We start from the raw sequence: 27,764 nt of genomic DNA on the forward strand, positions 1-27,764 counted from the left end.
GGTGATTTACCCCCTTTGACAAAACCATGCAAGCGTTTCTTAGTGCTGGCCAGTGCACTGAATGCTCTGCATGGCTCCGATTTTCATAGGAACTAAAAACCTCTTCTGTGCTTTTGTAAAAATGGTGTTGGGGGAGGGGTTAATTTTTTTGTTGTTGTTCAAGATGTCTTGGACTTTTGTAGTTATGGAAATTTATAAATCCATATAAAATAAAAAAAAAGAATACAATCGCTGCCCAAAACATACACTAATTTATGACTTACCCCCTCTTCTACAAAGCTGCGCGATAACAGATCCAGAGTCCTTTAAATCTCTTTGGGGCTGTTGCCGCACGGCAGCTGCTAGTGTGGCTTTGTAGAAGAGGGGATTAGTATTAGCAAAATTAGAGGACTCTTATTTCTGAGCTGAAATGTTTACAGGTATGCACCGCATAACGTCATTCTAGGCAACATCCATTCGCATTAACATCCATGGCGCCAAGGCCATCGGGGCTGTTCTCCTCCCTTCTGCACCCAAGATGAACAGTGCTGCCGTCCACCTCCTCCTCCCCCTATTGGCACTTTACTTACCACAAGCATACCAGTGCTGAAAAAGGCTGACACCGCTGTTGTACGCTGGGCCAGTGGAGGGCCTTGAGCATCTGTGCATGCTCAAGGTTTTCCATCATCCACCCTCTTCAAGATTTTAACTCCAAGCTCTTTTCTTTTGTGCTAAAAGTTACAGGATCCCTCACCTCCAGCCCTCCCCATCCCGCTACTTCTTTGCAACATGCTGGCTGTCCCTGGGGATCTATTAAGGACAGGAATGGTCCATGATTATTACTGCCTCAGCAGCTCAATTTAAGAATGGTGCCATCTTTGCCTCTAGCAGTATTCTTACAGTGCTTGAACCCTAGCTATAGTACACTTCTCCCGCCGTATTCGCGGTTTTGATTATTAACGGTTTTTAGCTTGCTGGGTCCTCCCCCCCATCCCCCAAATTACTTCAGCTTGCATAGAGAAATCACTGATTCGAAGCGTTTACAGAGAAAATTGCCGATTCCCGACACTTTCCTCACCATGTTTTGTCTCTCCTTCAGGAACAGGCCAGGTCTCCCACCAAGTTATTCGCGGTTTCACCATATTCACGATGGTTTTTAATAGAAAACAGTGAATAACATATGAAAAAGTTATTTGCAGTTTTTCTGTATTTGCGGTTCTGTTAATCCCCTATCACAATGAATACAGAAGGAGACATGTACTACACTTCTTGCTCTGGTGCTCTAATTTCCTCCCATGGCTTTCAGTGTCACCTCTATGCTGATGACTCACAGATCTGTCTCTTTACACCTGAAATCTCAACAGAAATTCAGTCCAAGGTGTCGACCTGCTTGCTGTCATCTTAAATTAAACATGTCCAAGACTGAGCTCCTTATCTTTCCACTAAACTTAAGAACATAAGAATAGCCGTACTGGGTCAGACCAATGTCTATCTAGCCCAGTATCTGGCAAAAGCCCAAATAGTAGTAGCATTCCATGCTACCGACCCATGTCTGTCTTAACAGTGACTATAGACTTTTCCTCCAGGAACTTGTCCAACTTTTTTTAAAACCAGCTACATTAACTGTTCTTACCGCATCCTCTGGCATTGCGTTCCAAAGCTTAACTATTCTCTGAGTGAAAAAATATTTCTTCCTATTGGTTTTAAACGTATCCCTCAGTAACTTCATTGAGTGTCCGCTAGTCTTTGTAAATCTTGATGCAGTAAAAAAATCAATCCACTTGTACCCGTTCTACACCACTCAGGATTTTATAGACTTCAATCATATATCCCCTCAGCCGTCTCTTTTCCAAGCTGAAGAGCCCTAACCTCTCTAGTCTTTCCTCATACAAGAGGAGTTCCATCCCCTTTATGATCTTGGTTGCTCTTCTTTGAACTTTTTCTAGTGCCGCTATACAGTGGTGCCTCGCATAACGGACGCCTCGCACAGCGAACGCTGCGCACAACGAACTTTATGTCTTGATTCGTACAACGAACTTCGTTTCACACAACGAAGTCGCCCGAGCTGCATCCTTCCGCGCAGGCACTGCGCTTAACTGCCCTCTCTCCGCCTGGCTCCCTCTTGCCCCCCCCGACTCCCCGACACGATCGGGGCAAGAGGGAGCCCAAGCCCTCTTGCCCCCCCGACTCCCCGACACGATCGGGGCAAGAGGGAGCCCAAGCCCTCTTGCCCCCCCCGACTCCCCGACACGATCGGGGCAAGAGGGAGCTCAAGCCCTCTTGCCCCCCCGACTCCCCGACACGATCGGGGCAAGAGGGAGCCCAAGCCCTCTTGCCCCCCCGACTCCCCGACACGATCGGGGCAAGAGGGAGCTCAAGCCCTCTTGCCCCCCCGACTCCCCAACACGATCGGGGCAAGAGGGAGCCCAAGCCCTCTTGCCCCCCCCGACTCCCCGACACGATCGGGCCAGGAGGGAGCCCAAGTCCTCCTGGCCACGGCGACCCCCTAACCCCACCCTGCACTACATTACGGGCAGGAGGGATCCCAGGCCCTCCTGCCCTCGACGCAAACCCCCCCTCCCCCCAACGACCGCCCCCCCCCAAGAACCTCCGACCGCCCCCCAGCCGACCCGCGACCCCCCTGGCCGACCCCCACGACACCCCCAACCCCCTTCCCCGTACCTTTCTGTAGTTGGCCGGACAGACGGGAGCCAAACCCGCCTGTCCGGCAGGCAGCCAACGACGGAATGAGGCCGGATTGGCCCATCCGTCCCAAAGCTCCGCCTACTGGTGGGGCCTAAGGCGCCTGGGCCAATCAGAATAGGCCCGGGAGCCTTAGGTCCCTCCTGGGGGCGGGGCCTGAGGCACATGGGCCCAACCCGACCATGTGCCTCAGGCCCTGCCCCCAGGAGGGACCTAAGGCTCCCGGGCCTATTCTGATTGGCCCAGGCGCCTTAGGCCCCACCAGTAGGCGGAGCTTTGGGACGGATGGGCCAATCCGGCCTCATTCCGTCGTTGGCTGCCTGCCGGACAGGCGGGTTTGGCTCCCGTCTGTCCGGCCAACTACAGAAAGGTACGGGGAAGGGGGTTGGGGGGGTCGGCCAGGGGGGTCGCGGGTCGGCTGGGGGGGGCGGTCGGGGGGTCTTGGGGGGGGCGGTCGTTGGGGGGGGGGGGGGTTTGCGTCGAGGGCAGGAGGGCCTGGGATCCCTCCTGCCCGTAATGTAGTGCAGGGTGGGGTTAGGGGGTCGCCGTGGCCAGGAGGACTTGGGCTCCCTCCTGGCCCGATATTGTCGGGGAGTTGGGGAATCGGCGGGGCAAGAGGGCTTGGGCTCCCTCTTGCCCCGATCGTGTCGGGGAGTCGGGGGGGCAAGAGGGCTTGGGCTCCCTCTTGCCCCGATCGTGTCGGGGAGTCGGGGGGGCAAGAGGGCTTGGGCTCCCTCTTGCCCCGATCGTGTCGGGGAGTCGGGGGGGCAAGAGGGCTTGGGCTCCCTCTTGCCCCGATCGTGTCGGGGAGTCGGGGGGCAAGAGGGCTTGGGCTCCCTCTTGCCCCGATCGTGTCGGGGAGTCGGGGGGGCAAGAGGGCTTGAGCTCCCTCTTGCCCCGATCGTGTCGGGGGTGCCAGGGACCACACGGAGTCACCCACCGTACCACCCGATTCGGGTAAGCGCAGGTATCGGTGGGTGGCTTATTTGCGGGGGGGTGCCTTATTTTACATTTTTTTCTAAAAAGGGGGGGCTGTCTTATTTGATGGCCCTGCCTTATCATCGGGGAAACACGGTAGAAAAAAAAAAAAAATGAACAGTTAAGTCCCAGTTTTTGCCGCTGAGACTCTGCCCTCTCTCACTGTAAAATTAGACTCTACTTAGTCTGTCTTTAAATTTAAAAAATGTGTGTTGTTTTAAAAAACAATTATGTTTTTAGATGTATCTAAATAAAAATAATAACCAAAAATTTATCTTTTTTTATGTCATCTTAGCATATTTTATGCTGCAGAACGAATTATTTTTTTTTACATGTATTCTTATGGGAAAACAAGTTTCACATAACGAACGTTTCGCATAACAAACTTGCTCCTGGAACCAATTAAGTTCGTTGTGTGAGGCACCACTGTATATTTTTTTGAGATAAGGAGACTAGAACTGAACACTATTCAAGGTGAAGTCGCACCATTGAGCAATACAGGGGCATTATAACATTCTTAGACTTGTTAGCAATCCCTTTTCTAATAATTCCCAGCATTCTGTTTGCCTTCTTGGCCGCCGCCACACATTAGGCAGAATGTTTCAGCATATTGTCTATGATGACACCCAGATCCTTTTCTTGAGCGCTAAGCCCCAAGGTAGTCACTAGCATCCAATAACTAAGATTTGGATTATTCCTCCCAATGTGCATCACTTTCCATGCCAGCAAGCAGAGGAACAGACTGCTGAATTGTTCGTGTTTGAAGGTTCGTGGGCCCTGAAGAAGTGGTGGTATACAATGAAACGATCATTAGCCTTAGAGAGTAGAACCTTTTTTGATGATTCACAAGATGATTTAGTGGTGTAATGACTTTGATTTTTTGCCAGCTTTGTTTAGTTCACGAAAGCTTTTATGCCAGTGATGTGGAGGTAGTAGGGTCATTCCAAAGACTCACCGGAATCTGAGGCTTTTTCTTTTGTTTGAACAAGTGTCTTTTTAAATTAAGTAGTGGAGAGTATTAGTATTTTTTTATTTTTTACTCCACTCCTCCCTTTTTTTGGGTAGTGAGTATCACTTTGCATTTGTCCACATTAAATTTCATCTGCCATTTGGGTGCCCAGTCATCCAATTTTTCTAAGGTCTTCCCTTCAGTTTTTCACAATCCACATGCGTTTTAACAACTTTGAACATTAAAATTCCGGAACTTGGAGGCGAGGAGGATGGCAGTTTGAATGCAGAGCTCCTCTCCCTGGACAATCTGCCTGCTTTTAAATATCAGCAGCAGTGGGAGATCAATTGCTTTTACATCTAAGCAGCAACGGGACCAACCCACCAAAAACCCACAGTCCCGATCCTGCAAAAATATGAGCTCCACCCTCCCTGCAGTCCGCTAGGAAAATCAACTGCTTTTACACCTAAGCAGCAGCAGCAGGACCAGCCACCACTACCAAGAGCCCTTTGCCCCGATCCAGCCAGGCATGTGAGCTCCTCCCTCTGCAGTCCATTGGAGAGATCAATCTACCTGCTTTTAAATATCAGCAACAGTGGGAAATCAACTGCTTTTGCACCTCAGCAGCAGCGGAGCTATCCGCAACTACCAAGAGCCCACAGACCCGATCCAGCCAAGAGTGTGAGCTCCACCTCCCCCTGCAGTCCACTAGGAAGATCAACTGTTTTTTACACCTAAGCAGCAACAGGACCAGCCACCACTACCGAGAGCCCTTTGCCCTGATCCAGCCAGATAAGTAAGCTCTTCCCCCAGCATTCCGTTGGAAAAATCAATATGCTTGCTTTTAAATATCATCAGAAGTAGGAGATCAACTGCTTTTACACCTAAGCAGCACCAAGACCAGCCGCCACTATCGAGAGCTTTTGTCCCAATCCAACCAGACGTGTATGCTCTTCACCATACAATTTTGTTGGAGAGATCAATCTGCCTGCTTTTAAATATCAGCAGCATTGGGAAAACAACTGCTTTTACACCTAAGCAGCAACGGGTCCATCCGCAACCACCAAGAACCCACAGACCCGAACCTGCCAGGAATGTGAGATCCGCCCCCCCTACAATCCGATAAGAAGATCAACTGTTTTTACACCTAAGCAGCAATAGGACCAGCCGCCACTACCGGGAACCCTTTGCCACGATCCAGCCAGACATATAAGATCTTCCCCCAGCATTCCATTGGATAGATCAATCTACCTGCTTTTAAATATCAGCAGCAGTGGGAGAACAACTGCTTTTACACCTAAGCAGCATTTGGACCAACCGCAACTACCAAGAGCCCATAGACCAGATCATGACAGGAGTGTGAGCTCCACACCTCCTGCAGTCCGCTAGGAAGATCAACTGCTTTAACACCTAAGTAGCAGCAAGACCAGCTGCCTATAATAGGAGCCCTTGCCCCGATCCAGCCAGGCATGTGAGCTCCTCCCCCTATATCCCGTTTAAGAGATCAATCTACCTGCTTTAAATATCAGCAGCAGTAGAAAAACAACTGCTTTTACATACAAGCAGCAGCGAGACCTACCGCAACCACCAAGAGCCCACAGACCCGATCCTGCCAGGAGTGTGAACTCCTCCCCCTGCAGTCCATTGGAGAGATCAATCTGCCTGCTTTTAAATATCAGCAGCAGTGGAGATCAACTGCTTTTACACCTAAGCAGCAACGAGACCAGCCACAACCACCGAGAGCACACAGACCCGATCCTACCAAGAGTGTGAACTCTTCCCCCCCTGCAATCCGCTAAGAAGATCAACTGTCGGCTCCGGGCGGCTTTCCCGCAGAGGAGAGAATCCTGCATTCACCGTGGGCCTCATCTGGGGCAGCCTCCTTGGAGCGGCTGAGGCATGGGCAGTGTGTCTGGGAGGGAATGCATGGATGGGAGAACATCGCAGGGAAGGAGACATAGGCATCCTGGGACTGTCGGCCAAGTCTCTTCCCTGAAGAAGCCCTTTCTGGAAACGTCAATCGCTCCTCCTAAACTTACTTGCTCCACTTCATCACTGACGCTGAAACCGTGGATTGAAGACAAAGTTTTATTTTATTTTTCTTTCCAGCTTATGATTTATCTTTAATCTTATCTATTGTTTTGCCTTTTGTCTTTGTTTTGTTCTATTTCTATCATTTAAATTTCTCCAGAATTCTACTGTGCAACGGCTCCCCCTTCTGCTTCTATTCCTTTCTCTCCTCTCTTCTACCTTCCAAAGTATTTAGATCAATGCTATCTTGTTAAAATGTTTATTTTATTTTTATTTTTCCTCTAACTCTACTTTTCACTTCTCTATTACCCTCCAGGTACTTTAGTTAGATTGTGAGCCTTCGGGACAGTAAGGGAATTTTTCAAGTACCTTTCTTATTTCTAATCTTAATGTATATTTTCTGTAAACCGCTTAGAACCTAACGGATGTAGCGGTATATAAGAAATAAATTACATTAAATTACATAATGTCATCTGCAAATTTAATCACCTCACTCGTAGTTCCAATTTCTATTTAATCACCTCACTCATAGTTCCAATTTCTAGATCATTTATAAATAAGTTAGATAGCACTGGTCCCAACACAGATCCCTGTGGCACACCACTATTCACCCTCCTCCACTGAGAAAAATGGCCTTTGCTTTCTGTCCGATAACCAGTTCTTAATCCACAATTGAACATTGCCTCCTATCCCATGACTCTTTTTAATTTTCTCAGGAGCCTCTCATGAGGAACTTTGTTAAAAGCCTTCTGGAAATCTAGATACACTACATCAGGGGTGCCTAAAATGTTGATCGCGATCTACCGGTCGATAGCAAAGGCAACGCCGGTAGATCGCAGAGCCAGTGTTCTCTGTAGCATTCCCCCAGTCACTTTCTCACCTTTAAAGTACTGTAATTACAGCAGCCTGCAGAGTGAACATAGCAGGCTGCCATCAGCCTCTGTAACACGTTACCTCTGTTGCGGACCCGCCCCCAACATCAGAGGAGGTGCGGGACCGTGGCAGAGAGAACGTGCTACAGAAGTTGATGGCAGCCTGCTATGTTCGCTCTTCAGGCTGCTGTAATTAACTTTCAACTGTGGTAGGCCCAGAGGGAAGAATGGAGGTGAAAACTGACCTGACAGTCACTGTGTGCAGGGAAGCAGCGGAGGTAAGGCCCCGCACGTCGGGGTAAAATTGTGCCCGTCGCGAGGACCCCAATGGGAGGGGGATTGCCTTATAGACGTTGGATCGGGGGGGAAAGAGAGAAAAGGACCTTGAGGAGGGATGGGAAAGCAGCTTTGAACCAAAAGGGAGGGGGAAGATGAGACAGATCCTAGACTACTAGAGGGGTTAGAGAGGGGAAACACTCTGAACCGAATAGAGAGAGATGCCAGGCCCTGGGGCGGGGGAAGACAAAGAGAGTGAGAGAGACAAAGACCTGGACCAAAGGTGGGAGGACTCAAAATGTTATCAGAAGGAAGATAGAGAGAGGGAGAAACCTGAAACAAAGGGGAGGCAGAAGAGAGGGGAGCAGATGTTAGACTATGGGAGGTGCAGACAGAAGAGACAGAGGGGGAGAGACCCTAAGGAAGAACAGAGAGATGCTAGATCAGAACAGAGGAGGGAGACATGTTACCAATAGGGGTGGAGGAGAGAGGAAGAAAAGCTGGACTCCTGGAAGGACAGAGAGAGATGCTGATTGGGGAATGGAACGAGGTCAGGAGGACAGAAGAGGTGCACTTGGTATATATATAAATAAATATGGGGGGGGGGTCTTTTACTAAGGCGCACTAGCTGATTTAGCGTGCCCTAAATGCTAACGCGTCCATAGAATATAATGGGCGCCTTAGCACTTAGCACGCGCTAAATCGGCTAGCATACCATAGTAAAACAGGGGGTATATGTTTAGTATTTTTATTGTTGGTAGATCATTTTGACTTGGTCATTTTAAAAGTAGCTCGCATGCCAAAAAAGTGTGGGCACCCCTGCACTACTACATCAACCGGCTCGCCTTTATCCACATGTTTATTCACACTTTCAAAGAAGTCAAGCAAATTGGTGAGGCAAGACTTCTCTTGACTGAACCCATGCTGACTCTGTCTCATTAAATCATGTTTGTCTATATGTTCCAGTTTTATTTTTTATAATTGTTTCCACTGTTTTGCCCGGCACCGAAGTCAGAATCTCCCCCCAGCACTCTGCTCATTGGATGTCTTTCTTATCTGTACCCTTCTCCTCTACAGCCAGCTCTAGACTTCATTTCTTCCACCTTGCTGCACTGTGTGCCTGGAACAAACTGCCTGACTCGATATATCAGGCTCCGTCTCTGGCAATATTAAAATCCAGACTCAAAGCCCACTTATTAGAAGAGTCTTTCAATTCCAAACTCCCCAACCCACCTTTTAAGCATCAATTTATTATTATTTATATACCACTTAAAGCCTAAGTGGTTTACATTCAGGTACTTTATCATTTTCCCTATCTGTCTCAGAGGGCTCAAACTCTTATCTAGTGTACCTGGGGCAAAGAGGGGATTAAGGGTCAAAAGGAGCAGCGAGGGATTTGAACCCACAGCCTCAGGTTGCTGAGGGTGTAGCTGTAACCCCTTGCACCACACACTCCCCAATGTCTTGTCTTATCATTCCCTCTGTAATTCCCCTACCTGGGCACAGTGTATTGATGCATCGTCTTGTCCAGTTTGTCTGACTTGACTAGATTGTAAGCTCTTTTGAGCAGGGACTGTTTCTTCTGTGTTTTGATATATAGTGCTGCGTATGTCTAGAAGTGCTATAGAAATTAGTAGTAGTAGTAGTAGTATCAAACTACTACTAGTGGCTCAAGTGACACCATATTTGCAAATGAGGCCACAGTGACATGACTTGTACTCAGTCTCGTCCCACTAAACTCCCAGGGATAGCTGCTAGATGCCATGAAGGCAGAGGGCTGGAGGTTTTCAGAGGAGCGAACCTGTAAATTTTAGCACAAAGGGGCAGGGCTTGGAGCATATAGTTTGCATTGACATACAAAATAAAAATGTATTAAACCATGTGTCTCAATTATAACAATGCTTGTTACAGAACGAACAGAAGGAAGTCATCGGTAAATTCAGTACGGGGAAGCTAAATTTGCTGATTGCAACTACTGTAGCTGAAGAAGGTCTAGACATCAAAGAATGTAATATTGTTATCCGGTACGGTCTTGTCACTAATGAAATAGCTATGATGCAGGTAGGTGGAACTATCTTACACTTCTCTCTAGTTTCAAAAGCCTAAAAATATCCATCCTGGCTTTTGGTTAAAGAAAAGAAAATTGCATTGTGTTTGTCATTTAATTATAAGCTGACTCTCTTCTTCACAGTCAAATAATATTTGACATAAGGAATTTAGGGGCTGCTTTTACTAAGCTGCACTAAAAAAATGGGCTTAGTATGTCCTTACATGGCCTCTTCACATGCTAAGCCCATTTCTAGCACAACCATCAAATAGGGCTTTTTCTTATTTGTTTTATTTCTGGCCATATGCTAATATTAGTATTGTTAAGGACTGTATATTATAATTTGCCCTGATCCCTTTAGGCCAGTGGTCTCAAACTCAAACCCTTTGCAGGGCCACATTTTGGATTTATAGGTACTTGGAGGGCCTCAGAAAAAATAGTTAATGTCTTATTAAAGAAATGACAATTTTGCAAGAGGTAAAACTCTTTATAGTTTATAAATCTTTCCTTTTGGCTAAGTCTTAATAATAATATTGTAATTTATAGCTAAAGAGACATATGATCAAGAAACAGTTTTATTTTACTTTTGTGATTATGATTATGCGGGCCGCAAGTTTGAGACCACTGCTTTAGGCTATGTTTACCCAGTAGGTGACATTAATTACAGTAAGTGCACCTTAAGAAAATTAAACCCTTATTGATCAATTAATTTGTAAGAATTATAATGAAGAATTTGGGGTATAGAATTTGACTAGTGAGAACAGCAGCAAGCCACATTCTGAGCAGGCCTTAACATATTTCCAATTACTGCATCCAGTCAGAACCCTTAACTTCTACTTTTGATCCTAGAAATGAACATATGCATTAGGGCCTGATTCTATAAACTGCGCCTGACTTGTAGGCACTGTTAGATGCGATTGGCAATTATCCACTAGTACCCAAATTCTGTAACCAGCACCTAAAGTTAGACACCTATTTTGGAGGAGCCCAGCTAGATAGGCGCCTATCTAAATTGAATAACGAGCTCCATTAAGCTTTTTAATCAGCACTGATTGAAACATAGGTGCCTATCAAGAAAGTGTGATTCTTTAAACAAGGTGCCTCTAAAAATTTAGGCAGCCTTCAAAAAAATAGGCACTATGTATGTTAGGCGTGGGCGTGGTTATGTGTTAGGCACCTTGTTACAGAATCCCTGCTCTTAAGCGTGCTTAAGCGCTCGCATGGGTGCCTAACTTTTAGTTGTGCCTAGAGCTGGTCTATTTATTGAGCGCCTCCAAAATAGGTGCCGCTCAGCGCGATTCACTAAACAGCACCCAATTTTACTTGAATCGTGCTGAACAGTACCTAATTAGGCACCTAACTTTTGAGCGTTTCTTATAGAATTTACCCTTAGGTGCCATTTATAGAATCATGTCTACCAGTCTTAGGCATTGAATCCTAAGGTAGTGATGCGATTAGCTGTGGATGGTTTTCAGCAACTAAAGTATGATAGTACCAGAGCTATAGCTATTTCAGTAGCCGGAGTGAAATTATGGAACAATCTGTCTGGATAATTAAGATTAGTGAATAATATACAATGGTTTAAGAAACTGTTGAAAAAACATCCCTTTTTGTAGATGCTTTTTATTGAGTATGAAGTAGTATTTAAATAAATGAAGTAGAGATGAATATTATAGACTGAAGTTGTTGTTTTTAGTATGTTATTTGTATTATAATTTAGTATGTTTTTCTTGTAATCTGCTTAGGTTTAGGCAGAATATAACATTTTAGGTCAGGGTTTTCTTGGCTTAAATGAGTTTGCCTACTAGAGCTGCCCAATTTACTGATTCAAATCGATTCACCGATTCACTTAGACTGAATCACTTCATTCTCAGAAAAAAATCGGACTTAACAATTCAACACAGGCCCATAAGGGGGTGCTCCGAGGGCAGGCATCAAAGTCTGGGAATTTCTCCACTGCAGCAGCCTTCACAACATGCTGTTCTTGTCGGTGTCGGGCCTTCCTATCTATCGGGTCCTGCTTTCGTGGAAACTGGAAATAGGCGGGACCCGGCACTGAAGAAGGCCTGATGCGGGCAAGAGCAGTGAGTTGTGACGGCACTGCTGATGGTTTGAGTATTTGGTGGGGGGTAAAGAAAGAGAGCAAGGAAGGGAGAGTGATTTAATTAGCATTGGGAGTGTTTGCCGTGCAGGAAGCAGCTACTGCAGTTTTGTAAAAGGAGGGTTGGTGTTTATTTTCATGCCATTAATTTATGGATCATATATGAACACTTATTAACACCTATTTTGTAGGCAGTAAAGACTTATGTGCTAATCCTTTGCTGATCAGTGTGTGACAGGGTAGATGTTCTAACTCAGTAGTTCCCAACCATGTCCTGGAGGACCACCAGATCAGTCGGGATTTTGGGATAGCCCTAATGAATATGCATGAAGCAGATTTGCATGCCTGTCACCTCCATCATATGTAAATCTCTTTCATGTATATTCATTAGGGCTATCCCAAAAACCCGACTGGCCTGGTGGTCCTCCAGGACAGGGTTGGGAACCACTGTTCTAACTGATTAGTGCAGAAATGCCCACTCTGCCCCCAGATATATGTTCCCACTCAGGAAAAATTAAAAACATTTTTAAATCTGTGCTTTCTGCACACAAATCAAAAATTTAGTGCAGGACACCTGTGTCCTTCAGTAAGCCATTATTAACCTGCAGTAAGCATATATTGTAAAAGTGGGGAATGATCCTTGATAGAGTTTATTGCACAAATGATGTCATGTGAGAATTATGTCCCTCTGCTGACTTCTGTTAAGCAGATGATGACTATCTTGTATCTGAAATAATAATTAAAAGATAAATAAAGGAAAAATTTTATTAAAATCTAAAAAATGGCTAAGATTTGGACCTGTGATAATTATGGTGCATTTATCTAGCTGAAAATTTGTAATTCCTGAGTGATACCTCTGAAGGTTCAACATGGGCCTAAAAAAGTTTATGTAGGGGGTTGCACTATTGCTTCTGATATTTTTGGTAATATTACATTACATTAGAGATTTCTATTCCCCCATTACCTTGTGGTTCAAGGCGGATTACAAAAGATATATAAATGGGGGTTACAGTGGAAGAACAATTGTCGTTTCTAGAGTTGTAAAGAGTAGATCATTTTTCATTTCTAGAGTTGTTAAGATTAAGTGAAGTTAGGACGGTTTCAGGAATTTCTTGAAGAGTATAGTTTTTATTTCTTTTCTGAAAATCTTGTAGTCTGGGATGGTTAACAGTAGGTTGGAGATTTGGTTATCTAGTTTTGCGGCTTGAGTGGACTAAATTAGGGCTTCTTTTGCAAAGCCATGTTAGGCTTTTTTTATTGCTGCGATGACGGTATTAGCTCCGACACTCATAGAATGTAGTTTGATTAGCTTTTGAAGGTAACCCTTTCTTCTTCCTCAGGAAACTATTTTGAAGTACCATGTTATAAAACAAAACCCTATTATGTACGTGTTAACGTGTGTTTCTCAAACCTTTTAGGCACGTGGCCGAGCTCGAGCAGATGATAGCACCTATGTACTGGTAGCAGGTAGTGGATCTGGAGTAGCTGAACGTGAGAATGTAAATGCATACCGTGAGCAAATGATGTACAAAGCTATTCTCAAAGTTCAAGATATGGATAGAGCAGTATACTTAAACAAGGTATTGTATCCTTTCTCCATTAATTTTTTTTTTTTATACCATCTATATCCAGAAGGTTTCCATATAAAATATACATAGCATAAACGCTGAGTTTTAATATTTATTGCCTACTTCCATCAATTGCCATTAGAAGGCGGAATGTAAGTCTAATAATCTCAAACAGTTTGCATCATTTGTCATTTTTCATATTCAACTTATCTTCCAGGTTGTATAATAAAATTATTTTTACTGATAGATATGAGGGCAGGTACAGGGGGATATTGCCTCTGCAGCCCAGGATTAAATATTGTAGCATTTTGCTTTTATAATTTCAGATCCGTGGGTTTCAAATGCAAAGCATAATGGAAAAGAAACTGAAAATTGAGAAGAAAAATAGTAAAACATATCAGGAGAATCCGTCACTGGTAAATTTCTACTGTAGAAAATGCAATCAGCTGATTTGTTCTGGGAAAAACATTCAAGTTATCGAAAGCATGCATCATGTCAATGTGACCGAAGAGTTCAAGTAAGTTTTGCAAAATAGTACTATTCAGTTCTAGCTCGATGATATTGGAGATATTGTTAGGTCATAAGAACATAAGAAAAACAATACTGAGCCAGACCAAGAACCATGGAGCCCAGGATCTGGTCGCCAACAGCAGCAAATTGGGATCACAAGTTCCTGATAGACCAAAATATAGATCAGATTTCTCAAAGATCTTTTAAAGGTTAAGCAATGGCTTTCCCAAGTATACCTGGCTTTTCCTCCAGGAACTATTGGATATGTCTATTATCTTTTAAAACCAGCTGCATTATTAGCTTTGATCAACAGCTTTGGAAACTGAAACCACAACTTCATTATAGGCTGCATAAAAATTACTCTTTATAATTTGTTTTCAATCTGCAGGTTGTTAATTTCATGGATTTTCCTCTTGAAAGGTGTTTGAAAGATTAAATAACAATTCCCTATTTAACTGCTCCACCCCACTGATAATTTTGTAAACTTATATTCCAGTGTAAAGGGTGCAGTATGCTTGGCATGTGGGTTCCTTCCCTTCTCTCATGAGGTTTGCAGAAGGCATCATCTACATTTTTCAACTCCGCCTCCTTGTATCCGTGGACAGTGCCTCAGCTCCTCAGTTTTTCCTTCTGCGAGTGAGAAGATATGATGTCTTATGTTTTGTTCTACATCTGTTTCTCTAAAGTTTCATTTTTGGCTTTATCTCAACCGGTCAACATTTTAAGATAGGGGGGCTAGGAGGGTCCAGGGGTGGAGGGGGGGTCCGGCAGTGGAGGATGCCAGCGATGTTTGGGGGGGGGGGGTCCGGCAGGAGGGACTGGGCATCCCTACAGTCGATGTATGGGTGGGATAGGAGTGGGGTTCCGGCAGGAGAGACTAGGCCTAGCAGCTGGCTCTCTCAAGGTGCAGGTGCTTTAGAGCCTGAGTGGAGAAAGGGTCCTTAGCTTTCTATTCTGACATAGCTAGATTCGTGAAGTTAGTGTTGCAGCTGCATCTTCCTATACAACAATTGTTCACCATGTAGAATCTTAATATGGTTTTATGGGCCCCCTTTAAGACCCCATATGAACCTTTACAGAATGCTTCACTGATTAATTTTACAATCAAGATGTTTTTTCTGGTGGCTATTGCCTCGGCAAGAAGGGTTTCGGAATTTCAGGCTCTTATCATGCAGAGAGCCTTTCCTCAGATTTAGAGGTGGGTGGGTGTCTATGCACTGTGCCTTCCTTTCTACCAAAAGCGGTCTCGTTTTTCCATTGAATTCGGGAAGTTCAGCTTCTGGCAGTCCATGCCACAGGCATTAAAAAAAAAAAAAGAATAAAGTCTTGGCATTACTGGACATGAAGAGAGTCCTTTTCCATTATTTTGAGGTGTCAAATGAATTTTGTTTTTCCGACCATCTTTTTGTGTTAACTAACCTTAGTAAAAGGGGAAAACCTACTTCAAAGGCGTCCATCTCCAGATGGATTCACATGGCTGTCTTGTCTGCATACATTGGTTGCGGTAAACAGCTGCTGATTCCTTTGAAAGTGCATTCCACAAGATGTGTGACTTCTTCCTGGACAAAATCCTGGGCAGTTCCGCCCAAGGAGATTTGTAGAGCAGCTACATGTTCCACACTCCATACTTTTTAAAAGTTTTACAGAATGGACATGGTAGCACAAATGGACACCGCTTTTGAGACCTCAATGCTCGCAGCAGACTCATCTGCCCTGGTCTAGACTCAGGGGACTACTTTGGTATTTCCTACATGTCAAGACTATTGTACCCTTTGAACTGGAAGGGAAGATTAGGTTCTTACCTCAATAATCATCTTTCCAGAATAAGGGTACAGTAGGCTTGATGGCCCGCCCTGTTAGATGTTAAGTTAGCCTGCATTCTGTTTCTCACTATATCGGTGTCCAGATGTTTGTCTCTGAATGACCAAGAGAGAATGAAGATGTTTAATGTACTTCTGTTAAACAAGTAGAAGAGTTATCTGTTAGCACTATAGCAAGACCTGGTTGCACTCAGGTAGATGGCTTGTTTAGTTTCACCTTTGTTTGATATTTATTCACTTGGTTAATTGTTCTTCTTGCAGGGAGTTTCCTGCATCCTCTTTGTGCTTTCTTTTTCTTGGGGGTAATCCATTGGTTTGGTATGAACTGAGGAGCTGAGGCACTGCCCAGTGACACAAGGAGGTGGAGTTGAAAAATGTAGATGATGCCTTCTGGAAAACCTTGCAGGTGAAGGGAAGGAACCTACATGTTAAACCTACTGTGTATCCTTATATTGGAAAGAAGATTATAGAGGTAAGAACCTAATCTTCCCTTTTCACCCAGTTATTGCTTTCTCAAGCCGAAGATCTCTAACCTGTTTTCCGTATTTTTATAAGAAAAGTGTTCCATTCCTTTTTTCATTTTTGTGCCCTACTTTGAACCTATTATAGGTTCTATTATGTCCTTTTTGAGACGGGACACATGAAATGTTTCTTATAAAATTACCCCACATATAAAAATATAGCACGATGACCAGAACATGCATAATATTATGGGTTCCAGAAATAAACATATTGTGGAATAGGTAAAGTATGGGTAGAGTCTCAGTTTACATGCAAACTTCATAAACTAAGAGCAGACATATATGTCTGCTTCCAAGCATAAAGGGGTAAATTCTCTATTAGTACGTCTAACTTAGGCGTGCTTTAGACGTCCGGTAAACGCAAGTGCCAATCAAACGGTACTTAGGCGTGCGGTAGACGTCCCTACAACCTATTCGCACAATATAGACGCAGGTTTCTGAAACGTCATTAAGACGTCTCCAATGGACCCGTGATAGACGTGGGTATGATTTTTTTTTTTTTTTTTCTTAAGATTATACTTTTTTTATACTCTTTATTATCACTCATTCAGCATTGTAAGTATAGGATGATGAAAAAGATAACCAAAACACAGTATACCATTTTGTAAACTATATATTAGTTGATCTAGCAATATCAGTGAGGTAGGGAATGGCAGACAGAGAACACTGCTGTGTTGTATCTTTTTCCTCTAGGATATCAGAATTGTACAGTTTACCATTAATACAAGGAACAAAAATATGTTATGTTTCAAAGGAGAACTAGAAGATGAAACGTACCGAGTGGGTGTTGAACTTACATTAGATCAGGGTTTCTTACGTCTACATAATACACGATATTTAGACGCAGTTGCTCGCTCAGGTAGCGCTCATCTAGCGTCCCCATTTGGCACGCCCACGGAACGCCCATGAAACGCCCACGCCCAGAGCTGGAGACGGGACTATGCTTTCTATAGACGTCAGTTCATCAACTACGTCTTAGGGACGTCTATGTGTCGTTTATTTCCCAATTAACATTAATTAAGACCCTTAACTCCGTAATTATTCACTTACATCGGACGCCTAAAGCACGCCTAAAATAAACGCAGTAATAGAGAATTTACCCCAAAATGTCTGCAGTTTCATCTGTTTTACAAACTGAAATGTCCAAACTATGAACAGGAAGGAACATGATTATCTGTATGGCAGGATAGAAACATCCATATTATAAAATGGCTATCCATGTGGAGAAATAGCCTAATGATTAGAGTAGATAGCTGAGATTCATGGTAGAGAATGAGAAAATGCTGGTTCAAATCCCACTGTAGCTGTTTGTAAAAAAAAATTTTAAATTTAATTGTGAGCCCATCAGGGACAGAAAAATACCTACTGTGACTTCCCTTATACAATTCAGTGGAGAATAGTTCAATTGGAGCACCTTTCTGTAACCTGTGGTACCTTGGTTTACGAGCATAATTCGTTCCAGAAGCATGCTTGTAATCCAAAGTACTCGTATATCAAAGCAAAATATCCCATAGAAAATAGTGGCAACGTAGACGATTCATTCCAGAACCCAAAAGGTGGCCCAGCCTTCCACGTCGGGTGCCTTCCGCATGTTGGAGATCCTCTATCTGAGCCTAGGCAGCCGAGTGCTGTCCCACCTGCACATTGCATATGACACGCACAATGTCGATGATTGACGTTGTGCGTGTCATATGCAACGTGCAGGTGGGACTGCACTTGGCTGCCTAGGCTCAGATAGAGGCTCTCCAACATGTGGAAGGCACCTGATGTAGAAGACTGGCTGGCGCTTCCTGCAGTGTAAGTGCTCATTTATCAGGGCAGTGCTTGGTTCGCAAGACGAAAGTTTTGCTGAGTGTTTTGCTCGTCTTGCAAAACACTCGTAAACAACGTTACTCACAAACCGAGGTTCCACTGTACTAGGTCTGAAATACAGTGCCCATCTGTTTGCACATGGATGTATGTATGTCTGTTCCCTTTCTGTAGTTGGGAGTTGGATGTCCATATTTTGGTCCTTCCCTAGTCCCACTCAGTACACACCCAGACTATGACCCTTGCCATATGGATGTCCTGAAGTTTCAGACATCCATATCCTGGCTTTATATAATTGGGATTTGGACGTCCATGCAATATGGATGTCTAAATATTGGTTTTCACTTGTCCAAAATATGAATAGAACTTCTAATATAACCGCCACAGTGAATAGGCACTTTCTTGCTCTCTTAATCTATGCAAACCATTATAAGAATTACCCTCGTAATGCATTTTTCATTTTCAGAAGGCATTTAAGTTTCTCATGAAAGACTCCTCAGGAAATTACAGAATCATATGGTAGGACAGGGATCTCAAAGTCCCTCCTTGAGGGCCACAATCCAGTCAGGTTTTCAGGATTTCCCCAATGAATATGCATTGAAAGCAGTGCATGCACATAGATCTCATGCATATTCAATGGGGAAATCCTGAAAACCCGAGTGGATTGTGGCCCTCAAGGAGGGACTTTGAGACCCCTGTGGTAGGAGGTAATGTCCTATCATGGATTGGGAACTGACTAAGATCATTTAGTTCTACTTTTGGGGCATTTTCCAACAAGAAAAGAATCAATTATGGAATGCCAGAAAAATCTGTTCTGAAATGTGCTATTTACACATTCATAAATTATCTGGAGAAAGGAATAAGTGAGTTAGGTAATTAAATTGCAGGTAACACAAAATTATTCAAAGTCTTTAAGGTTTTAGAGGACTGTGAAGAGTTGCAGTAGTGTTTTGTGAGACTAGGAGAAAAGGCATCTAAATGGCATATGAAATTTAGTGTAGACAACTGCAAAGTGATGTACATAGGGAAAATGAAAAACCAACCACAAGTAAAAATATTGGGTTCTGCATTAGGAGTCACCCAAGAAAAAGATTTTGGAGCCATTGTGGACAATATGTTGAAATTTTCAACCCAGTGTATCAAAAGTATCTAAAAAGCAAAAGAATCATAGGAGTTACATGAAAAGGAATGGATAGGCTCCCCCAATTTCTGGTCACCCAAAGTTAGGCATGCAGTTTGGGTGTAGATTGCAGATATGTACTGAAAGTATTGGCTAAATAGGTGATAACAATCTATAATTGACCTTAACAAGCACTAATTAGCACTATTAACTTGTTATGCAGGTATCCACTCTGCCAATATTTATTTATTTATTTGAATTTATTAACTGGTTTTTTCATGAAGAGATTCACCCAAAACAGTTCTATAAACCACATGCCTAATTCATCTTGTACGCAACTCCAAAGAATTGGGAGTTTCCAAGAGATGGGCATGGGTGGGTCATGAGCATTCCCAGGATTTAGGCATGGAGTTATAGAATACTTTCATTTCAATGAGAACATAAGAATAGCCTTACTGAGTCAGACCAATGGTCCATCCAGCCTAGTATCCTGTCTTCATGGAGGACAATCCAAGTCACAAGTACCTGGCAAAAACACAATTAGTAGCAAACCTTTTTTAAAGCTAGCTATATTAACCGCTCTTACCACATCCTCTGGTAACGCATTCCAGAGCTTAACTATTCCCTGAGTGAAAAAAATATTTCCTCCTATTGGTTTTAAAAGTATTACCCTAACTTTGAGTGTCCCCTAGTCTTTGTAAATCTTGATGCAGTAAAAAATTGATCTATTTGTACCCGTTCTACACTACTCAGGATTTTGTAGACTTCAATCATATCTCCCCTCAGCTGTCTCTTTTCTAAGCTGAAGAGCCCTAACCTCTTTAGTCTTTCCTCATATGAAAGTAGTTTCATCCCCTTTATCATCTTAGTCACTCTTCTTTGAACCTTTTCTAGTGTCGCTATGTCTTTTTTGAGATGAGACCAGAACTGAATGCAATACTCAAGGTGAGGTCATACCATTGAGCAATACAGAGGCATTATAGCATTCTAAGTCTTGTTTAACATCCCTGTTCTAATAATTCCTAGCATCTTGATGCCTTTTTGACTGTCGCCGCACATTGGGCGGAAGGTTTCAGCATATTGTCCATGATGACATCCAGATCTTTTTCTTGAGCACTGACCCCAAGGTGGATCCTATATTTATTTCACATTTGCTATACCACAATTACTGTACCAGACAGATCTAAGTGGTTTACAATCTAAAAAAAAGAGTTCAACAAAGTGAGAAAAGGAAGACCAACATGTAGATAAGAAAACAGAATATCAATCATTCAACACACGAAGTGGAGTAAAAGACAAAAATCTGGGAGATAATGACTCTGCATCGGTAGTCTGGCTGCAGTGGAAATCCAAATCTCTGTGCTATGTAGGTGAAAAGGCTTTAGTGAACAGCCATGTCTTGAAGGCAACTTTAAATTCTTTAAGTAAGGAAATATTATGAATAGAGAGAGGAAAGTGTGGCACAGTGGTTAAATCTACAGCCTTAGCACCATGAGGTTGTGAGTTCAAGTTTACACTGTTCCTTGTGACCCTCGGCAAGTCACTTAATCCCCCAATTTCCCCAGAAACCATAGATCAGTGTTTCTCAACACACAGTACGTATACACTTGGGAGTACACAAACCGCATGTTGGTGGTACGCGTCCTGGCCGCCACCGGGGATTCTTCCCTACCTGTCCACCCGTTGCTGAAGCCACTGCCGGGGATCCCTCCCTCCCTGCCTGTCTGCTGGCCCGCTGCACCACCCCGCACCCCCGAAGCCGACCCTGTTACTTCATTGGAGCCGGCTCTATCCTCCTCCAGCAGCCACTCCATGCAGAGACGTAAGCAGCAACTCACACACTGTGTGGCTGACCCAGAACCTTCTCTCCAACGTCACATGTGAATCGCTGTATGTGCCGTCCCTGCATGGAATTGCTGCTGGGGGAGGATGGAGCCAGTCCGGATCCAACGAAGTAACAGGGTCGGCTTCGGGGGTGCGGCCGGCAGGGAGGGAAGGAGGGATCCTCGGCAGCGGCTTCAGCAGAGGACAGGCAGGCAGGGATCCCCGGCGATGTCTACGGCTTCTGTAGACAGGTTTGCTTCAGGGGAGGGAGGAGTGCGGGCGGCCAGGGCAGGCAGGGATCCCCAGCGTGCAATTTAATTTGGGGACAAAGCTGGAAGGCAGGGAAGGGGCATGAACATTGGACACAGAAGGGAGGGAATGGAAAGGGAGAATTGATGGGCATGAGTGTGTGAGTGCACATGGGAAAAAGAAGAAAGGAAAATTGTGCATAGAGAGAGGAGTGAGGTAGACATGCATGGGGAATAGAAGGATGAGAGGGAGAAATGTTGGATATGGTAGTGGAGCGGGCAGATTGAAGGGGATGCATGGATATAGTGATGGATAGTTGGATAGTGATAGATATAGTGATGGAGGGGAAAATGTGGCATTTTGCTGAAGAGGGATGATAGAAGGAGAAATGGGGCTGGTGGGCAGTGGTGAAAAATGCTGCACATGATCTACGGGAAGAGAGAGGGAGAAATGTTTAATGTGGCTGTAGAGGGGGTAGGAGAGATGCCTGGATCTCTCAAGACAGATAGACAGAGAGAGAGAGAGAGGGGGAGACATATTACCAATAGGGGTGGTGGAGAGAGAAAGAAAAGTTGGACTCATGGACGGACAGAGACAGATGTTGGTTGGGGAAGGGAATGGAGAGGAAGCATGCAAGAGGCAGAAAGAAAGAAATATTGGAAATGTAACCAGAGACTCATGACAACACCAGACAACAATTTAGTGATCAAAATGTGTCAATTTTGTGAATTTATATTTGCTGTCTATATTTTGCTCTATATTTGTCTATTCCTTAGCAAAGCAGCAGATGAATCCAGAGACTAGTGGGTATAGCTCACATCGACCAGCAGGTGGAGATAGAGAACTGATTAACAGTTGGCTTTATAGCCTGGTGTTCCTCCTGTTGACTCCGTTTTGCTCTATCTCCCAGCAGGGGTTGAGCTAGCTCTCTAGCTCCTGGATTCTGGCTTGTGCCGGGTAAAGGTGGTGTTCCTTCGGATTCCTCTGTTGAGACTAGCTCTCTTCAGTAGGTCAGGGGTGCCTGGCTGTTCGGTGCTGGCTTTAGGAGTTACACCTGGGCCCTCCCAGGTCCCTTCTCCACCCTCCCCCCCGACTGGATTTACTTGCAGGAGTTCGTCTTCATTCCAGTATGGAATGAAAAAAAAAAAAAAAAAGGCTTCCTGCTTGTACTGAGCCGTGCCGTTTTCGAGTTGGCTTGCAGTACAATTACCAGCTGTAACCTGGCTTCCAGTGGGGTGGTCGAACAATTTTGGTGAGTGTTTGTTCTGTTTCATCTTTGAGCGTTCCCGAGTGCCGGTTTAGTTGGGGGGCGGAGGCGGCGGTCGGCGTCTGGCGCCGCGTGTAAAAAAAAAAAAAAGGTTTTTCCTTTTTGTCTTTTGTGTGGCCAGAACGGGGGATGGCAGCAGAGCCTGGTCAGCGGTGTTCGCGCTGTGGGAAGCGTAGAACACTGTCGGGCTTCTGCTCTGCCGGGTGTTCTGACACACCGGCAGGGGATGCTTTCCTTCAGGCATGTGAGGTCGCCATTTCCCGGGTTAGGGAGGCGCATTCGAAGTCCCCGCCTCTCGAAGTCGGCTCGGTTGTGGTGCAGGGCTCCCCCACGGCTGAAGGGAGTTTGGCGGCGGTCGGAGGATCAGAAGCGCTAGGGGACGGCGCAGATCCGCCACCAGGCGCAGATCTGGTCGGTTCAGGGGCATTTAAGTTGGGCCCATTCTCACCTGAATTTCTTATGCTCTTACACCGGGCTTTTTTGTTGCAAGGCTCGCAGCCTGCTCAACCGGTCCGTCCCTCCCGGGGCCTTCTACCTCTACTTTTGTGAATGCCAGGCCGACTAATGTGGAGTCGCCGGGGCGGTCGCAGGTAGCAAAAATGCGCAGACTCGCGACCGCAGACGCGGAGGATATTCTTCCCGTGTCCCCGTTTTCCCTTCCGGAATCTTTGGAGGAAGGTGAGGTCTTGGATTGGGAAGCAGAGGATCCCCCGGGTAGGGACGTGGATGACCCTTCCGCTCTCCGTCTTTTTCATAGAGAAGAACTATCTTCCTTGATTTCAAAGGCATTGCAGGGGTTAAATATCTCTCAGGATGAGACTAAGGTCTCGGGTAACCCCCTTATGGCAGGAACACGTAGGCCAACTAAGTCCTTTCCGGTGCATGAAGCTATGCAGGAGCTCATTTCGGCGCAATGGGATACGCCGGAAGCCAGTCTGAGAGTGGCAAAGGCCATGCGGCTCTTGTATCCGGTTGACCCGGCCGAACTAGAGAGGTTTAGGTTGCCCAGGGTGGACGCTTTGGTGGCAGCGGTGACAAAAAAGACTACCTTGCCGGTGGAAGGGGGAGTTGCGCTGAGGGATTCACAAGATCGGAAGATTGAATCTTACCTGAAAATGTCCTTTGAGGTAGCGGCTGTTACCTTACAGGCTGCGATTTGCAGCTCTTATGCGGCGCGGGCGTGTCTGCAGTGGTCGCAAGGGATGGCGGATAATTTAATGGAGTCCGGGGGTTCTGTCCCTTCGGAACTTACTGATTTGGAGTCAGGTTTGGCTTATTTGGCAGACTCCTTATATGATATTATTCGAGCTTCTGCTAAACAGATGTCTCTTTCGGTGGTTTCTCGCAGATCGTTATGGCTCCGTCATTGGGCGGCGGATGCGGCATCCAAGCTGCGACTTGTAAAGCTCCCTTTTAAAGGGGGGTTCTTTGGGGAAGATTTGGATAGACTGGTGAAGGATTTTGGGGATACCAAAACACAGCGGTTACCGGAAGACAGGGCTAGGCCTCCGGTGAAGTCCTCATCGTCTAGAACGCGCTTCAGGGATGTGAGGAGATACAGTTCCGGTAAACCTGTCTTCAGAGCCGCTACTGGTTCTTTTCCCTCTGCGAGACCTAGGTTTCAGCAAAGAAGTTCCTTTCGAACGACGAAACCCTCTTCAGGTCAGCCGGCACGTGCCCCATCAAATCGCAATCCGGCTCCCTCCGCCTTTCCCTTAGGGGGTCGGCTGTCAGCTTTTTTGGCGGAGTGGGCCAAAATCACGTCAGATCAGTGGGTTTTAGACATTATTCAAGACGGATACAAGTTAGAGTTCGCCTCTCCCGTCATCGATTCTTTCTTGGTATCCCCGTGCAATGGGGCGGCCAGAGGAGAAGCGGTCCGCATGACTCTTCAGGTGCTGCTAGATCTGGGGGCGGTGGTGCCGGTGCCCCCGGAAGAGGTGGGGCGCGGCGTATATTCCCTTTACTTCGTTGTACCGAAAAAGGGGGGCTCATTCAGACCGGTGCTAGATCTAAAAGGGGTCAACAGATTTCTCAGTGTTCGCCATTTCCGGATGGAGACGGTTCGCTCGGTCATTGCGGCTGTGAGGCCGGGAGAGTTTCTCACATCCCTAGATCTCAAAGAAGCATACCTCCATATTCCGATCTGGCCTCCGCATCAGCGGTATCTGCGGTTTGCGATTCTCGGCCAGCATTATCAATTTCGGGCAATGCCCTTTGGACTTGCGACAGCTCCCCGCACCTTTTCCAAAGTAATGGTGGTGGTGGCGGCCTTTCTACGGCAGGAAGGGATTCGAGTGCACCCTTACTTAGACGACTGGTTGGTCCGCGCCTCTTCCAAACAGGAGAGTTTGTTAGCTACTCAGAGAGTAATCACTCTCCTGCAGTCGTTAGGGTGGATCGTGAACTTTCCCAAGAGTTTTCTGGCCCCGTCTCAGTCTTTGGTGCATCTGGGGGTCAGGTTCGACACTTGTCTGGGGAAGGTATTTCTACCCCGAGACAGGGGCGACAAATTGCAGTCTCAGATTCGCCTTCTTCTCAGGTCGCCCAGACCTCGGGTGTGGGATTATGTACAGGTTCTGGGCTCTATGGTGGCAACTCTGGAAGTGATGCCCTGGGCTCGATACCACATGAGGCCCTTGCAACAGTCTCTTCTTTCTCGTTGGTCCCCAGCATCTCTGGACTACAATTTACGTCTCCAATGGAGTCCTCGGGCGGCTCGCAGCATGCAGTGGTGGCTACACGAGTTACATCTGTGGCGGGGCATGCCGTTAGCGACGCCGGATTGGGTTGTGATTACAACGGATGCCAGTCTTCTGGGCTGGGGGGCCCAGTGCTTGCAAACTTCAGTACAGGGGGTGTGGTCCTCGGGAGAGGCACAGTGGTCGATCAATTTACTAGAGTTACGAGCAATCAGACTTGAGCTGCGGGCTTTTCTGTCCCTGATTCGGGATCGTCCGACAAGGATCTTTTCGGACAGTGTCACGGCGGTGGCATATATCAATCGTCAGGGGAGTACCCGGAGTCCTCAGTTGGCCAAAGAAGCGATGCGGCTGTTTCGATGGGCGGAGAGGCATGTTCCGCTGCTGTCGGCGGCACACATTGCGGGTCACGAAAACGTGCAAGCGGACTTCCTCAGCAGAAATCTTCTGGATCCAGGCGAATGGGAGTTGTCTGCTCGGGCTTTCGATCTGCTAGTCTGGCGTTGGGGGCTGCCAGAGATGGATCTCATGGCCTCAGCCCGCAATACAAAACGGCCTCGTTTCTTCAGCAGACGCAAGGAGAAGGGCTCGGAGGGGGTGGACGCATTAGCTCTCCCGTGGCCTCCCAAGTCCCTTCTGTATGTGTTTCCGCCTTGGCCCATGATAGGTCGAGTGTTACACCGCATATCGCTCTTTCAGGGAAGAGTGATCCTAGTTGCTCCGGATTGGCCGCGTCGCCCATGGTACGCGGATCTGATTCAGCTTTCAACAGGAGATCGGGTCACGTTCCAGGTGACTCCGGACTTGCTGACTCAGGGTCCAATCTCAATAGAATATCCGGCCCAATTTGGGCTTACGGCCTGGCTATTGAACGGTCGAGGCTGAGAAAAAAAGGCTATTCGGAGCTAGTTATTGCTACTCTACTTCAAGCTAAGAAAATTTCGACTTCTGCCTCATATGCGAGAGTCTGGAAAGTTTTTGAGTCATGGTGCGCTCGACAGGAGATTGCGCCCTTTCAAGCATCTCTGTCGGATATTCTTTCCTTTTTGCAGGAGGGTGTAGCTAAAGGGTTAGCCTATAACTCTCTTAAGGTTCAGGTGGCGGCTATTGCCTGTTACAGGGGCCGGGTGTCTCGCTCGACGCTCGCTTCACATCCTGACGTGGTCCGTTTCCTCAAGGGGGTTCACCATATCCGCCCTCCGGTAAAGCGTATGTGTCCGGCATGGAGTCTTAAACTGGTCCTTCGAAGGTTGCGGGTGGCGCCTTTCGAGCCTCTGTCGGCGTCTACATTAAAGGATATCACATTGAAAACTGTTCTTGGTGGCTATGGCTTCTGCAAGACGTGTGTCGGAACTCCAGGCGCTTTCGTGCAGGGAACCCTTTTTACGTTTCTCGGTGCGGACTGTGCCGTCCTTCCTTCCTAAGGTGATTTCTTCGTTTCATGTGAACCAGAGTTTATTCCTCCCATCCTTCCGGAAGGAGGACTGGGGAAGTAAATTTTCGTCCTTACGGCTACTGGATGTACGTCGGATGATTCTACATTATTTGGAGGTGACTAACGATTTTCGTCAGTCAGATCATCTCTTCGTCTTATTCGCGGGCAAGAGCAAAGGTATGGCTGCCTCTAAGGCGTCTATTGCGCGTTGGGTCAAAGAGGCTATTGCTTCGGCGTATTTGTTGACGGGGAAACAAGTACCGGAGCACCTTCGTGCTCATTCGACTCGAGCATTGGCTACGTCTTGGGCGGAGTCAGGTGGTATGTCTTTGGAGGAAATTTGCCGGGCGGCCACTTGGTCGTCGGGGAATACTTTCTCGAAGCATTACCGTCTAGACGTAGCGGCCCGTACGGAGGCATGTTTTGGCGCGTCAGTGCTGGCGGAGGCGGCATTGGCTTCCCACCCAGTTTGAGTTTGCTTTGCTACATCCCACTAGTCTCTGGATTCATCTGCTGCTTTGCTAAGGAAGGTAAAATTATGTTCCTACCTGTTAATTTTCTTTCCTTTAGAAGCAGCAGATGAATCCAGAGCCCCTCCCCAGTGGAGCTATCGGTCTGTTTATCTGTTTGGGTTTTCAGTTGGGGTATGGTTGGTAATTGTATTTTTGCATTTCTGAATTTCTTCTTTACTACTGGAATGAAGTTTGAGGATACTCATTCTCCTTCGGGAGACTTGGGCAAGATACATAACTGAGTCAACAGGAGGAACACCAGGCTATAAAGCCAACTGTTAATCAGTTCTCTATCTCCACCTGCTGGTCGATGTGAGCTATACCCACTAGTCTCTGGATTCATCTGCTGCTTCTAAAGGAAAGAAAATTAACAGGTAGGAACATAATTTTACATTTTTCTATAGTTGTTACTGATTGCATATTTCAGTCATCTGCCTTAACCTCTTTGAAAAAAAAAACAACCCCGAATATAAATGATGATTAACATTTTC

The 27,764-nt window shown here is 45.9% G+C and overlaps 1 protein-coding gene across 1 annotated transcript in view; it reads left to right on the plus strand.

The window, feature by feature from the left end:
• IFIH1 (interferon induced with helicase C domain 1) overlaps positions 1 to 27,764 on the plus strand; it is a 108,466-nt gene that overhangs the window by 76,037 nt on the left and 4,665 nt on the right. The window contains exons 12-14 of the mRNA XM_033946887.1: positions 9,700 to 9,849; positions 13,355 to 13,516; positions 13,831 to 14,021. Of these exons, the coding sequence (XP_033802778.1) occupies positions 9,700 to 9,849; positions 13,355 to 13,516; positions 13,831 to 14,021 (503 nt within the window). The remainder of the gene's footprint in view (positions 1 to 9,699; positions 9,850 to 13,354; positions 13,517 to 13,830; positions 14,022 to 27,764) is intronic.

Source organism: Geotrypetes seraphini, chromosome 5 (assembly GCF_902459505.1).
Source record: "Geotrypetes seraphini chromosome 5, aGeoSer1.1, whole genome shotgun sequence".
In the NCBI taxonomy this organism is placed as follows: Eukaryota; Metazoa; Chordata; class Amphibia; order Gymnophiona; family Dermophiidae; genus Geotrypetes; species Geotrypetes seraphini.